At 29.8% G+C, this 14,640-nt stretch overlaps 1 protein-coding gene across 1 annotated transcript in view; it reads right to left on the bottom strand.

Moving 5' to 3' along the window:
• LOC113370028 (endoplasmic reticulum metallopeptidase 1-like) overlaps positions 1-14,640 on the bottom strand; it is a 34,135-nt gene that overhangs the window by 2,724 nt on the left and 16,771 nt on the right. The window contains exons 2-11 of the mRNA XM_026610676.1: positions 13,771-13,933; positions 13,239-13,469; positions 12,227-12,472; positions 6,699-6,830; positions 6,477-6,597; positions 3,749-3,903; positions 3,076-3,229; positions 2,782-3,008; positions 805-985; positions 132-316 (exon numbers count right to left, since the gene is read on the bottom strand). Of these exons, the coding sequence (XP_026466461.1) occupies positions 132-316; positions 805-985; positions 2,782-3,008; positions 3,076-3,229; positions 3,749-3,903; positions 6,477-6,597; positions 6,699-6,830; positions 12,227-12,472; positions 13,239-13,469; positions 13,771-13,933 (1,795 nt within the window). The remainder of the gene's footprint in view (positions 1-131; positions 317-804; positions 986-2,781; positions 3,009-3,075; positions 3,230-3,748; positions 3,904-6,476; positions 6,598-6,698; positions 6,831-12,226; positions 12,473-13,238; positions 13,470-13,770; positions 13,934-14,640) is intronic.

Genomic DNA, 14,640 nt, shown 5'->3' with positions numbered 1-14,640 from the left:
TTCCTTAACAGTCATTTGTATTAAAAGATTTATTATTATTTAATATAGCTTCAGGTTTTTTCGTATTGAGTTATATTATATTAATGTCCATCACACTTTTAAATAAGTATAATACTTTTATTTCTACTCACAATAAAACCACCCATGACCAGGCTCAAAAACGTGGAAAGAATTCCAATCAGAAGATCAGGATTATGTTCAGGACCGCTGCGACCAGTTATGGGGACCAGAACTCCCAAACCCGTTAATGCAAGGTACAAAACAAAGGTGAGTGCAGGTAATTGGAAAATTAGATGAGCAAATAACCATTTTTGTCCTAAAATAGAAAAAGAAACAGTTTACCAATAAATAAAATTTCTGAATAATTTCTTCTTTTTGTAAATACTCATATATTTCATTGAAGTTACTTTAAACGTTTAAATAAGAAGAAAAATTAGTACGTATGTGTAATAGTAACAGTAAAGTTCTATAGTATTGAGATTATATAAATTTTAATTTAGTTATTTAAGTATATTATATTTATTATAAGATAACTAAACAATCTTTGTTGAATTTCTGAAAGTATTTAATAATGTCGATCAAATATTAAAATATAAAAACAAAGCGTTTCTGGAAGGATATCTGCTGGAGGATATTGCAAATATGAACCACGGTTCATAAAAATATTGGAAGTAAAGATAATTAGAAGCAAAATTACATAAAAAGAGTGACAAATGAAATTATATATTTAGATATTTTAATAAAGTAAATAGTTCTAACTTTTATTCTAATTTCAGAAAATATTATAGAGGCATAGTATTCTACCTTTGTTCTGGAAGCCAGTGAGTAAATTAAAAGCTGCTGATAGTTCGTAAAACAAAACGACGACCAAAAGTAAATAGGCTGATCGTACGGAAGCTGCCGTTAATGCTAATAATATGAAAAGCAGCATAACACACAAACAATGCATCTGCAACTGCACAAAATGCCCAAATGTCAGTCTTCTCTGAAAAAAAGGGAACAATACATATTCGCGAACGCACGTAAGTTATTTCATATAACTGCATATATAACTATGAATTGCTGTCGAAGTGCTAAAAAACGTTAAACAAATATATACATCTTTGAAAATGTAAGGACACAACTCTCTCTTTTAAATGCACTTGTCCTTTTTGCAACATTTAATAAATGATATTAAAGTTACAGAAGTTTTGAGAGCACGGTTTATCCCATCGTCAGTGTAAAAAAAAACATAAACAATTCATTTTAATTATATATGGTCACAAAATATTCAACCATTAATATGTGACGCCTGATAGCAAAGCAGATTTGTTTTTCTCAATAACAATAGTTGTGTTAAAACTAAATAAAGATACTGCTCCAAGTACGACAATTGGCCAGAATCAAACAATTAGAAAAAAGCAAATTCCGTCGAAATTGAATTTTGTTATTCAACAATTTTATTATTCGATTATTTGTTATATTTTATATAAAATATAAGATAGCTTTAAAACTTATATAACAATTATGTTGAATTTTTTTCATAATTATTTAAAAACTAGATAAAAGCCCGACAGACGTTGTCCTGTACTTATATTTACATTTTAAAAAATATTATGTTTTTTACACTACAGTCTATACCGAAATGTATATACATCTACGCATATGAATTTTAAATGTACAACTGCTTTAAATAAAATGATGAATATCTGCTTTTTTGAAAAACATTATAAAATATTAATATAAAATTACACTACGGAGAGGGATGTCATCTCCCCGGGAAATGGCAAAGGAGTCTAAATTATTTTCACTTTTGAAATTGAGAGTAAGATAAACCTAATTTCAAAATTTCATATGAGTTGGAGCACAGTGAAAAAATTCAGACCCAAAACGCTCCATTGACTTGAGTAAATATTCCGTATTCGATGGCAAAAATATGAAAATATGAAAATACTAACGTTTGTATGTGAAAGAGAAAAGGGCTGCTTTTAGGGTTTTCCCGGCAATTATTCGACTTTTTATCGCCGTAAGAACCATTCTTGAACTTGAACGAACATTTTAAAAAAAGAATTGGCCAAATTGGTCCAGGCGTTATTGAGTTAAACGCTTACCAACACATTTTGCGATTCATTTTTATATTATAGATATAGTTAATTCGCACTTATTCCAGGCAATCAAAAAGTTCATTTTCATATTTTTTGGTTATTTTCGTAAAATTTAAAATAGAAGTTTAAAATTATGAATTTGAGAAGCTATTAAAACCCGCCTTTCTTATAATAAGCATACTATAATCGTACAAAACTTTTTCAGATATTTGATAGATAGTTGCAATTTTATTATCAAGTTAGAGCGAAGATCCAATTTAAACCAATAATTTTCGAAAACCCGGAAAATTCTGGGACAAAATATCCAAATCCGGGACAAATATTGCTTTTAGAAAAACCCGGGGCGCAAGGTAAAATGTGAATACAATTACAATAGCTTTCTTTCGTTTTGCTATTAGCATCATTTTTCATTATTTACAAATTTGCATTTTACAAACAGCTTAATTGGTCATTTCGAAAATTAAAAATATTTGATGTTAAATCAATTATACGGAGCAATTTGTTTTCATCTTCAGGGACAGATGACGTCGTTAGAAAAAATTGGCTGTGTTCATCAAAAATAGATCTATTTTGATGATATTGCTGCCACATCTCACCCAAATTTACAATTATATTATACTTTATTGTATAATAAATTAATAAATAATATGAAAGAAGGTATGAAAGTTTCTTGACAAAATAATAAATAAATTCCTACCTTCTTAAATCGTAGTAGGGCCATCGAAGCAAATGCCAAGACAATAAAAGTAGGCAAAACGTAAATTCCTGTAATCAACCAAGGCCTAGAATACCAAGATAATGGCCTTCCACACATGTCTAAAATACAGGCAATCGAAGCACTCGTGACTAGGGCAGCAAGCCAACCTCCCACCTGAGTCAAAATTGATATGCCGAATTCTTTACTCATAGAACCTATACACAATCCTAAAAATATAATAATATTAATAAAAAACAACGTAGTTATAAAAAGATGTTTAGTTATAACATTTACCTTCATCATTAGCCATAGAGTTTAATAATAACGCGATTGTTATGAGTGTACAGGCTGCAACGAAAACGTTCAGTATTGTTCCTGTTATTTCAGTATAAGTAACCATGAATAATCCGAGAACGTCATAAAATACCATTTCTCCCTCAGCATGAGCCTGCAAATATTTTGGTAAAATAAATAGAAAATTGATTTCTTTTAATTTCTGAGTGAGTAAAAAGTAGTTTAGAAAGATATAGTGCAATCGATTTGAAAGGGGGTGTATGGGTGCCTGGCCATAAAACCAACTGCAACATGGTATTTATATGATTTACAAAAAAAAAAGACTTTCGATTATTTCCAATTTATTACTTCTGCCAAATTATGAAAAATTAATATATTGGATGTTCTCGAGAAGACCTTTAAAGTAGCATTTACCAGGGTGGAGCCGTTATTGTATGACAAGGAGCCCATGCCCTTTCTTCATTTTAGAAAAAAAAAATCATATTATAATCTACTAATGAAGTAATAAAGCAATGTTAAATGCTCATCAATTTCTTTCAATTGATGAGCATTTAACAAAATATATTTTAGTATCATATTGTGTTAATTTTATCAAATTTTGTTTCAGGCGATAACTATTGAGGAAAAGCATAATGATGCACATGAACGAAATATTTAATTTAACATGGTATACCGCAGTATCCTTAATTTCTTCAGCATTTCCTAAGTCATTCAACATTGCGACTAAGTTGTCTCCTGTATGCTGGTAAGTTCCCAGTTTTATAAGATCTATACTGTCATATTTGGTGTGGTAAACATAACCGTTGCTGGCATGTGCAAAATCGACACCTAAGAAATAAAAAAAATCAATAATCTTAATAAAAATACTTATGTAAAAGAATATAATATATTCTTTAACATAAGTATTTTTATTTAGTTATACAATAAGTATATCTATAATATAAAATGAATCGCAAAATGTGTTGTTAAGCTCATAACTCAACAACGCCTGGATCAATTTGGCCAATTCTTTTTCTAAAATGTTCGTTGAAGTTCAAGGATGGTTCTTACGACGAGACAAAATCGAATAATTGCCCGGAAAACCCTAAAAACAGCCCTTTCTTCTTTTTCACATACAAACGTTTTCCAACTAAAACGTAGAATCAATTTGAGTTTTATTGCTATTATATAAAGTTCATTTTAAATTACAAAAACTCACTATTGGCGAATGCACGTAAGTTATTTCATATAAACTGCATATATAATTATGAATTGCTGTAGCAGTATCAAAAAAGTTAATCGTGATGTTTATATATTTAAAAATATAAAGACACTACACTCATAGATAAATAAGTATAAAAGACTACACTATATAAAGCATTTTAAATTACAAAAACTCACTGTATACTCCTCCTAAACGATTATTCGGATTTTTATAAATCTTTCTGAAGTTTGTTAAGGGAATTTTCTAGGATGTATGTGATTATAAAGTACTGGGATGTATGTGCAATATTGTAGAATTAAATGAAAACTAGTTGGTTTGGTATTTAGCCTTGAGGCAAGTTACATGAACTTCCCGATATGTGTAAATAATCGACTTAATCAAAAAAAAGTGTCAATAATATACTTCATCAATCCTACTTTAAAAAAAACGATAATAATTTTAGCAAAGTTTGAAGAATTTTTAAAATTAAACTACTTGTCGTAAGGCTGTAATATTACAGTAAGTTCTATAAGACCATGATGTATATCGCCAAAAAAAGTTCCATGAAAATCGGCTTCAATTTTAGGATGAGCTTAGATGTGGACGAAAAGTTTAACACTTTTTTTCAAATTGCAAAGAAACGGCTTAGCAGATCGTCACACAAAACTGACAAACGATAGTCCTCACCGAAATACATCAAATGGCTTTTAAATTTCTAAAATCGGTTCAGGCGTTTTTGAGAAAACGTCGATCAAAGGTCTAATTTTGACAAATGCCAAAAAAACGATACCAATTTTTGCAAACTTTGACGAATTTTTAAAGCTGAACCAGTTGTCGTAGGGCCGTAATATTTTAGTATGATCTGGAAGACTATGGTATCTACCGTCAAAAAAATAATCATAAAAATCGTCGAATTTTTTTGTTTAAAACTTTATTACAAGAAAACGGCCCGGCCGATCTCTACCAACGATTTTTGAATTTTCAAAATCGATTCAGAATTGCGGGCTAAAACGTGGACAAAAAACTTTTCACTTCTCTGCTATTTACGAAGAGACGGCTTGGCCGATCGTCGCACAAAACTGACAAACAATAGTCCTCATCAAAATACATCGAATGGCTTTTAAATTTTTGAAATCGGTCCAGCCGTTTTTGAGAAAACGGCGATTTATGGCAAAAAATCTGTTGGTGCACACGCACACACACACACACACACTTTTTTTCCAAATTTGGTCTCATTCGATTCAGAATGGCTTGAAACGTCGAGAAAACATAAAATTAGCGAATCGGATTTTTTGATGAAAACATAAACTTCTCCTTCGGGAAGTTAAAAATTGCAAAAAACGAAGAATAATTTAAAAAACAATAATTATTATTTTTAGGTAAACGGTAAATATTAGTATATTATATTAAAAGTTGTAGACATGGGCACAGGACATCGTCTGTCGGGTCATCTAGTAGTTTTATAAAATTCTCGTATTCTGTTTTACTACATAGTAAGATAAAAGTAAATAGAGTGAGGTTGCTCAAGTCATACCACCTAAATCCTACCCCTGCAATATTATGTCTGATAATTATAATAATTTATGTTTGAAACCGTTGAATAGAACTATTTTGTTGACTAAGCAAAATACAGACTGGTCGACTTTGTGAAAAAGAAATAAAAAATAATAAAAAAATAAGTGATTTAATAAGTTTCTACTAAAATTTTGAATTTAGTTTTACCCGCCTTATTTGCGCCTTAATTGTACCGCACATAATAAATTTTTTAATAAAAATGAATTTAGTGATCGTTGAAGCCAACTATAGATTTAACAAACATCAAAAAATTTCTTTTAATTTAAATGAACTTAATATTACAGCATTATTTTCTGTATTCACTGACGTCCGTATGATGTTATTTAAACGAGAAATTCAAAAATGAATAATAAATAATAATATTAAGTGTCAATAAAAATAAATAAGGAGTAACTTTATCTATAATATAAAAATTATTATTAATACAATAATAAAAGTCATAATGGTAATAACTAAAATAATATTATTGAAAAGTGTTCATTTTAACGAGGAACGAATTTTGATGTTGATAAAATCGGTGATGCGAAGTTGTAGACTATTCTATTGTAAAATGAAATTAATTACATTTTCACTAGTTGTAATAAATTTGCAATTCAATGTAGAAGCATTTAAAAATATATTCCAAATGTCGTCTATAACTTACCCGGTATATGACCGAAATCTCTAAAAATTCTAAAATCTGTGTCCGATGGAATCAACCCAGATTGAAATAATTCTTCGGCAATTGCTTGAGCATATGGATGCGGTGCAAAATCGGCATAGTGCTAAATGAAAATAATTTTATATTATATATTGCATCAATTAGAATATTTAAATATATAACTTAAGTATATAATTTGAGTATTTAGGACCTAAAATCACTCACATCTAAGAGCCAAGGATGTTCTGGTCCTGCTTGAAACATAATTTCTTTACCACCTGAACCAGCACCTTCCAAATTAATAAAAGCTCGGATATTCTTTGCCCATTTGTGTTGCGTAATAAACCCATGACTGGCCTAAAAATGTTGATAATAATGCGAAATAATTAGAATTCCATAAAATCGCTCGTGAAAATATTTAGTAAAATTCGATCAAAATGTTGATGCCCGTTTGAAAATCAGTCATAATTTAATCTTTAGAAATATAAATCATTCGACATTTCTTTTCAAAACATACGTAAACCAGCAATCAATGGCACCGAATACAAAAATTATATTTGAATTTGGAAAATTTGTGGAAAGAAAAACTATCCTTGTATTATAAACATAAAAATTGTCTTCACAGAAATACCGATCATGAGAAATTGTACAGAAAAAAATACTGTATTGTATATAAAATAATTTATTTGTTGACAGATTTAGACGGGCTTTAAATTAATGATATCGTAAATTAATGTAAGAAATACAGCCTGTTTTATTTGTATTGGTTGTATTTTTCCAAAATTTCATACGTAAAACGTCAAACATGAATATCTTAATATTCCCGGGAATTCTTGTAATAAACTGTAGTAACATTCAATTATTTTCGTATTTTTTTGTCAGTTTAGATTTTTATTTTGTTTCATTGGTCAGCTCTAATGACAAGCGTTTGTTTTGTAATTATAATATTTTATACCTTTTATATTTCGAAACCAGTTTCATGAAGAAATTTTTTTAAAAAAATTGAAATGTTTTGAAAAAGTTACACACAGAAGAAAATTGAAGAATAATCAGATGTAAGTCATCTGAATATAATATTTTAAAAAAACTGGAAAAATCACAACAATCATGAAGGCATTTGTCATTTTTATACTTCTATTAAAAATTTTCAATGCAACTTGTTGGATGCCTATAGGTCGCTTTAGGCCAAACACTCAATGCGAAAATGTGGTGATGAATATGCCATCAGATCCATTTGATACGGAAGAACAAATTCTCAGCGACAATCAGTTTCAGCAGGATGAAGACCCATTATTGCAGAAAGACAAAAAAGGTAGCTTCGAGGATGAAGATTCTAGTTTATACATGGTAGATGATCCACTGAATGCGATTTTGCATGAAGATGACAAAGCTAAAAAGGATATAAAATTAAAGATCGTTCCAGTAATTTAGAAAGTGAATTAAATGAACAACAAAATTCCGAAATTTCGTATGAAAAACTAGACGAACTTTCGAAAACATCCAGTGATGAGGACAATAAAATTATATCGAACCAGGAAAATTCTGAGGATAATATAGATACAGTCCTGGAAAACATTGAAAATGCTAATGATAAGCCGACACACAAGAAACAAGGGTTAGTTAAAATGATAAATTCCAAGCGACACGTAAACCATCCTTCAAATCAAAAGCAATGTTGTACGGCCAAAGGAAACAAATTGCAAGATCATAAGAAAATAGCCGCTACTAGAAACACTGACACTGCATTGAAAGATGATATTAGTGAGTATAGCAGGAAGAAAAATATCGGAACAAAAGAGAAAATAATTGATAGTTTGGATTCACAAAATATTGCCAGGGAAGAAAAACTAATAAATTTTCAGGAAAACTCTGATACTGATGATATTAAAAACGAACTAGATAATGGTGATAACAGCAACTCCGCAGATGCACAAAACGAAGAAATAGCAAAAAAGTTATTACTACTAAAACAACAAGAACTCTTGGACCAACCACCAGTTATTAGAACGGATAAACCAAAAGAATCTCAGCATTATTCAAACACTGCGAAAACTACCGTAGAAAAAGATTTGGAAGAAGAGGAATCCGAGTTCCCTTCAAAAAATCGTAATATTGTTGATAGTTTGAATTCGAAGCGAAGTGTGAAACACCACTTAAAACAACACCAAAATTCTAAAGTTAAAGATGAGAATTTGAAAGATCCAAGCAATACCATTGATACAGAAGATAATAAGAACATTGAAGCTGGAGAAGATATTTCGAATGAAAATAATAAAGGTAAGCAAGTAAATTTGGATGATGAAAACGAAAATCAAATCGTAAATGGTGTTGAAGCAGAGAATGATTTGTCGAGCATAAAAAAACAAAGGCCAGAAAATTCTAAAAGAAATATAAAAAATCGTCCGCTTCATAAGAAAAATTGTAAGGTCAAAGAGCGCAAATTAAGAGACTCACAAGAATCGTCTGATTCAGACATTACAGTGATGTTACTAAGACCTTATGTAGGATACAGAGGCCATGACATGCACCAACCAGTCAGAGAAGAGTTGGACAGCGGAACTCCAGATATATTATTATACGACATGATTTCTGGCAGTGCCGAAGCCGTAATGAAGTCAGAATCGGCCTCGGAAATCAAAACTGGCCAAAGTAAAACATTATTTAAACGGGATACATTATATAATGATATTCAAAGCTTAAATAATAACCTCCGAAAACTCCAAGAAAAAAATCAAAATCAGGGTAACAACAATAATGAAGAAAGGATGTAGCAAATTATGAATACATTTCGAAGATCATTCTGAAAAAAATACATAAGTCTTCATCATGAAGCAAATTCATTTTGAATCTGGTGAAATATCAAGCCAGATCTCAGATCCTGATTGGAATGATGGTCGAGTCGAGTCAGTCATTGCGACTGATTGATCAAGAAACAGTTCTAAAACGGTGATTAGTGAAAATATTGTAGACAGCGGCTAATTGGACAGACAATGATCTGTTTTAGCGATATTAATTACGACTTCCTCATTCCAACATATTCAAAATATTATCCGTTTTAACTATTTGTGTTGCAAATCCGATGTATTTTATATATTATGCTTTATATATTAATGAACAGTTTCAAATACAATTTATATAGAATGATTTGTTACAAAATTTATAATTTTTTAATAAAACAAAAAGGGTAAAATTCCTCAGATGATTCAGCTCACACACACCCACATATATATTATAATATAATGTATTTATATTATAATTTATATGTATTTCTATAAAGTTAATAATAATAAATATTTTTGGAAAATTTGGATTGTTAGTGAGATTTTACTGTAATAATTGCTAATATTCTTTTCTCTTAGTGGTTTTAACTACACATTATATCATTGAAAGTTTTTTTTCAGTGCATACAAGGTATTTTTAGATTTGTTACTTTACTACCTTGTGAAAAATTTAGTCATGTTCCGATTGCTTAAGTTTTATCAATGAGTTTATTCTAGTGCCTTATTTTTTCTCTGGTAATACAAAATTAATGTATTTTCAATATGATATTTCACGGTAAGATAGATTGCAAACTATTTTGAAACACTATACTACTATTCCATACGTAAACTAGTTGGTATTGGTATTTTGCCTTGAGGCAAGTTACATGAACTTTCCGATATGTGTAAATAATCGACTTAATCAATAAAGAATAAATTAATTTATGAGTGATTAAAAGTATTCCGAGTGGATTTATTGCACATAATTAAAAACGAACGAATACGTTAACTCGAAGTATTTTCTAAAAGCAAATGTTCGAAAATCAACAATTTTTATAATCGAATCAGTTTCCGTAAGACTTTAATAGTTTAGTATGTCTATTAAGGCCAAGTACTCTATCGTTATACCAAGTAAATCGTCTAATTTTAATTTTAACCAACGTCAAAAAAACTACTCATATTCTCAAACTTTGATGAATTTTTAAAATTAAACTACTTGCCGTAAGGCCGTAAATTTTTAATAAGTTCTATAAGACCATGATATATATCGCCAAAAAAAGTTCCATAAAAATCGACTTAATTTTTTTTTCAACGGTTAATAACAAGAAAGAGGCTCGGCAGAACCTAAAACTAATCAGTATCATTCCCAACTAATATCTTTCGAACAGTTTTTGATTTTTTAAAATTCGGTAGTATTAGCGAATGTGGACGAAAAGTTTAACACTTTTTTCCAAATTACAAAGAAACAGCTCGGCTGATCGTCGCACAAAACTGCAAACCGATAATCCTCATCGAGAGACATGAAATGCCTTTTAAATTTCTGAAATCGGTTCAGTCGTTTCTGAGCAAACGTCAGTGAAAGGTCTAATTTTGACAAACGCCAAAAATTTTGATACTAATTTTGATGAAAACATAAACTACTCCTTTGGGAAGTTAATAATAAATAAAATATGTTATTTATCTTCTAATTGCGTTAATTATCATTATTCTCGAGAATTAGAAAAATTGTATTCGACATCATTTAATTCATACAATAAAATTAAGAACATTTGATTAGGCAAATTGCATTAAGAGAGTACAGTAGGCCCTCGCTTTACACGGCACTCTGGATACACGGTTCCCATACTACACGGAGCTAAAAATCCGACATCCCTCCGACTACACGGACTTCTTATTACACGGTATTTAGTAAGCAGCCCATAAGTTCGTTGTGCAAACGGGTATTGATGTAAATTTTGTTATCGACTGTTATCTTTTAGACATGCTTGATTATATAATAGCTGCCTAAGAACACGTTTGAGCTGACTACTGTGTCGCGCCAATTTTTGAATAAGGTGTCAATGTCATAAATGTCATATCGTCCGTATTACTCCTACTTCAAGTTGTATTCCTTGGTCTCCATACAGCGCGATAAAAATGATACGATTTGTACCAACTCTGAGTCTCTCATAGCACGGATCCCATACTGCACTATGTAAGGTTCCATAGAACGCACTACGAATTAGCCTGAATTGTATGTTAAATACGAGTTTCTTATAGCACGGTTCCCATACTGCACGGTACGCACTTGCCGCGTAAAGCGAGGGTTTACTGTATTGTAGTGTTGAGACATGAATTTTAGGTCATTTTTAAATCATCGTGAAAAAGACAATCAATTTTTATACTATCATGTTTTTTTTATAATTTCTTTATCAAAGAGTGCATAAATAATGAAAACAAAATAAGTTAATAATTTAATTATTAGTAGTGGCTGAAGTGCCCACGATGCAATTCTCCTTGTAATCCGAAATTATTAATCTAGAATGATGTCGCGATGGCATATGCTAAAATTAAAAAAATATATTTTTGACAGAATAACTGTACTAAAAAAAGATCAATTTCTTATCACTTTTTTTAGTTCCTGAGTTGTTTAAAAAAATAGTAAAAATTAAAATGAATCGGTCCAGTAGAACTCGAATAATCGTGGGCGTATTGTAAAAGACAGTTTTGATAAAAACGACATTAAAGTTTCGCAAAAGGAAAGAATCAGAAGAGGATTATTATGGTCAAACAGCTGTATCTCCGAAAATAAATGAGATTTTTAAAAATCCTCTCGTACTCTTAAATTGATATACCTTTAAAATATGGAAAAAAAAGAAAATTTTTCTTTTTGAATTTCTACACAAAGATACTCCCTTGTAAATATCCGTATATAAATATAGTACTTTTTAAGTAGAGTTATTTTATCGATTTTATTCATATTTATAATTTATGACAACAAATTTTACTACTAACTTGAAGTCCATTTTCTTCAGCACCGTTAAATAGGAAAACTAAGGCATGCTTAAAAGTCTTGTTGGTCGATGTAATAACCCTCAGTGCCTCCAACATAACGGCGCAGTTAAGGGCATCGTCGGTCGCACCAGGACCGGCCTGCACACTGTCGAAATGACAATTGATCAGTAACGCGTGGTCTGGTTCTTTGCCCTGCGCTGGTGTTACTCGGGCTATCACATTCTGCATTTTCCTGTACACGGTGGCCTGGATAAAATAAAATTATATTAGATTTTCATGTAAATGTAAAAGCACACATATTTATAAACTAGTATTTAAAATGGATATTCGTGATTTATTCTCGTATTTGCATTTGCTATTATAACTCTGGAATGTAATAAATCATCTATTCTATTTTATGATTTTTTTCGGCTGACTTCGTCTATAACGCCTTTAAATTTAAACAGTTGTATGGGGCGTTTACTAATCACGTGATCAATTTTTGAGTATTTTTGGACCCCTCCCTCCCCTTGGTGATACGTGGTAATATTTAAAATTTAATTAAGACAACTCGTATTGAAAGGGTAAAAAGCTGAACTTTAAGGCAATATGTCTTGTAATTAATTTGTTTGAATCGCTTACATATTACAACAAGATGTATGTGATATATTTGTCTTAAATGAAGAAATAATAACTCAAAAATATATTAAATAGAAAAATTCTCATATTTAGCTAGAGTGCAAATGTGTCCAAACAAAGTATAACTATATTTAAAAAATAACTAGAAACTTACATTCATAGTACAATAAATTATATGTAATAATTTCCACAAATCTTGGTTAAGGCAAATTAGTTCATTTTTAATAGATTGTAAATTGTAGCATTGTTTGTAAATGTTTAACGTTGATTATAAATCTTATACTAAACTATGACGTATATTTTAGATAAACACTCCCAATATATTCATAGAACTATTTCGTTTATAAATAACAACGCAAGTGATAAACAAAATACTTATCATGGCGATCCCTACCAGTCCAAATGGCTTGTATCCTAAATTGTATTGTCCTGAAGTGACTTGGATATCTATTTCTATTTTATGTGCTGGATTGGCTTCCGATGCAGTTTTATTTAGAGCATTATGAATTAAATCTCGAGCAAGAACTTCATTGGTTCTTCCTCCGACGATACGAGGTCCGAGGGCAACTAATTCTTTCAAGAAGACTTCTGCCCGTTCTGCGACAAATGATCCTGGATGGCTCGCCTGAAACGTAATAATTGACCCATGTAATTAAGAGAAATATCTTATACACATTCAGATAAATACTCGAAAAAAATTATGAAAAACAAGCCTAAAAAAATCATGAATGAACTATCTATTAGTACTATCTATTAGAAATGAAGTGCAATAGATAAAAATGATAAGTACTTCCCTTTGTTTTAATATATTTTCTTCATAGTTTAATGTTTTAATATATTTTCTTTATATTTTTATTTTATTTTAAAGTTCAAGTTTCAAGTTCAACTTGAGAAATCTTAATATTTATAACCTCTATTAAGCTTACCTCATTTTCTAACGTTACAGGCTTCGGAAGGGAAACATAAGCTTCATAAACTCCATAGAAGAGAAGAGCAAAAATTATAGCAACCGGCAAACTAAGCCAAGCTGGTAGCTGATGAACATTATCACCTTTGTTTAGCCTTTCACATTCTGAAGATCTTTTAATTCTGAAAATAAAATTGTTTTTTGTATGAAATATAAAATTAAGTCCAAAGGTAAGTCCACGTGTGCAAGAGAGTGTTACTCTCTGCAAGATTAGGCAGGTCACATATTATGCAATTTGTCGAGATAATAGGATGGTCGTCATACTTGGATGTAAATTTAAACGTTATGGATAATGGTTCCATACATTACATACTTGTACATATTTAATAGATATTCATTAAATTTGAATTGAATTTTAAGATAGAATCAATACTTTTCAAGAGTAAGCTAATGCATAGTTCAATATTTGTAGTATAAATAGATTAGGTTTGCAAAAATATTGAAATATTTACTTAATTAAATATAAAGTATATCAATTAGGCAAACCATAAATTATGATTATTAGGCAAACCATAAATGATTATTATTATTATTTTTATATAATTGTTAATGTTAAAATACTCATTAATTAGTTAACTAAAAACTTATAATTTAAAAACACTTAAAACAATGTGAAACAAAATGTTTCTTTCATTAAAATACCTAAAAATTTGTAGAAGAAAATACTTATATTAAGACACTTATAAATTTGTTAAAACATTATAAAATAACCTAAAATTTGTTAAATAAAATAATTTATTGTAAAAATATTGTAAAGTTTATTAAAATACTTGACAAAATCAATTATTTTGTTAAGACAAGCAGAAAGTTCTTTAAATCATTTAAATCG

Source organism: Ctenocephalides felis, unplaced genomic scaffold (genome assembly GCF_003426905.1).
Source record: "Ctenocephalides felis isolate EL2017-DRISC unplaced genomic scaffold, ASM342690v1 CF-g0.4_SCAFFOLD_01492, whole genome shotgun sequence".
NCBI lineage: Eukaryota > Metazoa > Arthropoda > Insecta > Siphonaptera > Pulicidae > Ctenocephalides > Ctenocephalides felis.
This window is presented reverse-complemented; position numbering and strand designations above follow the sequence as displayed.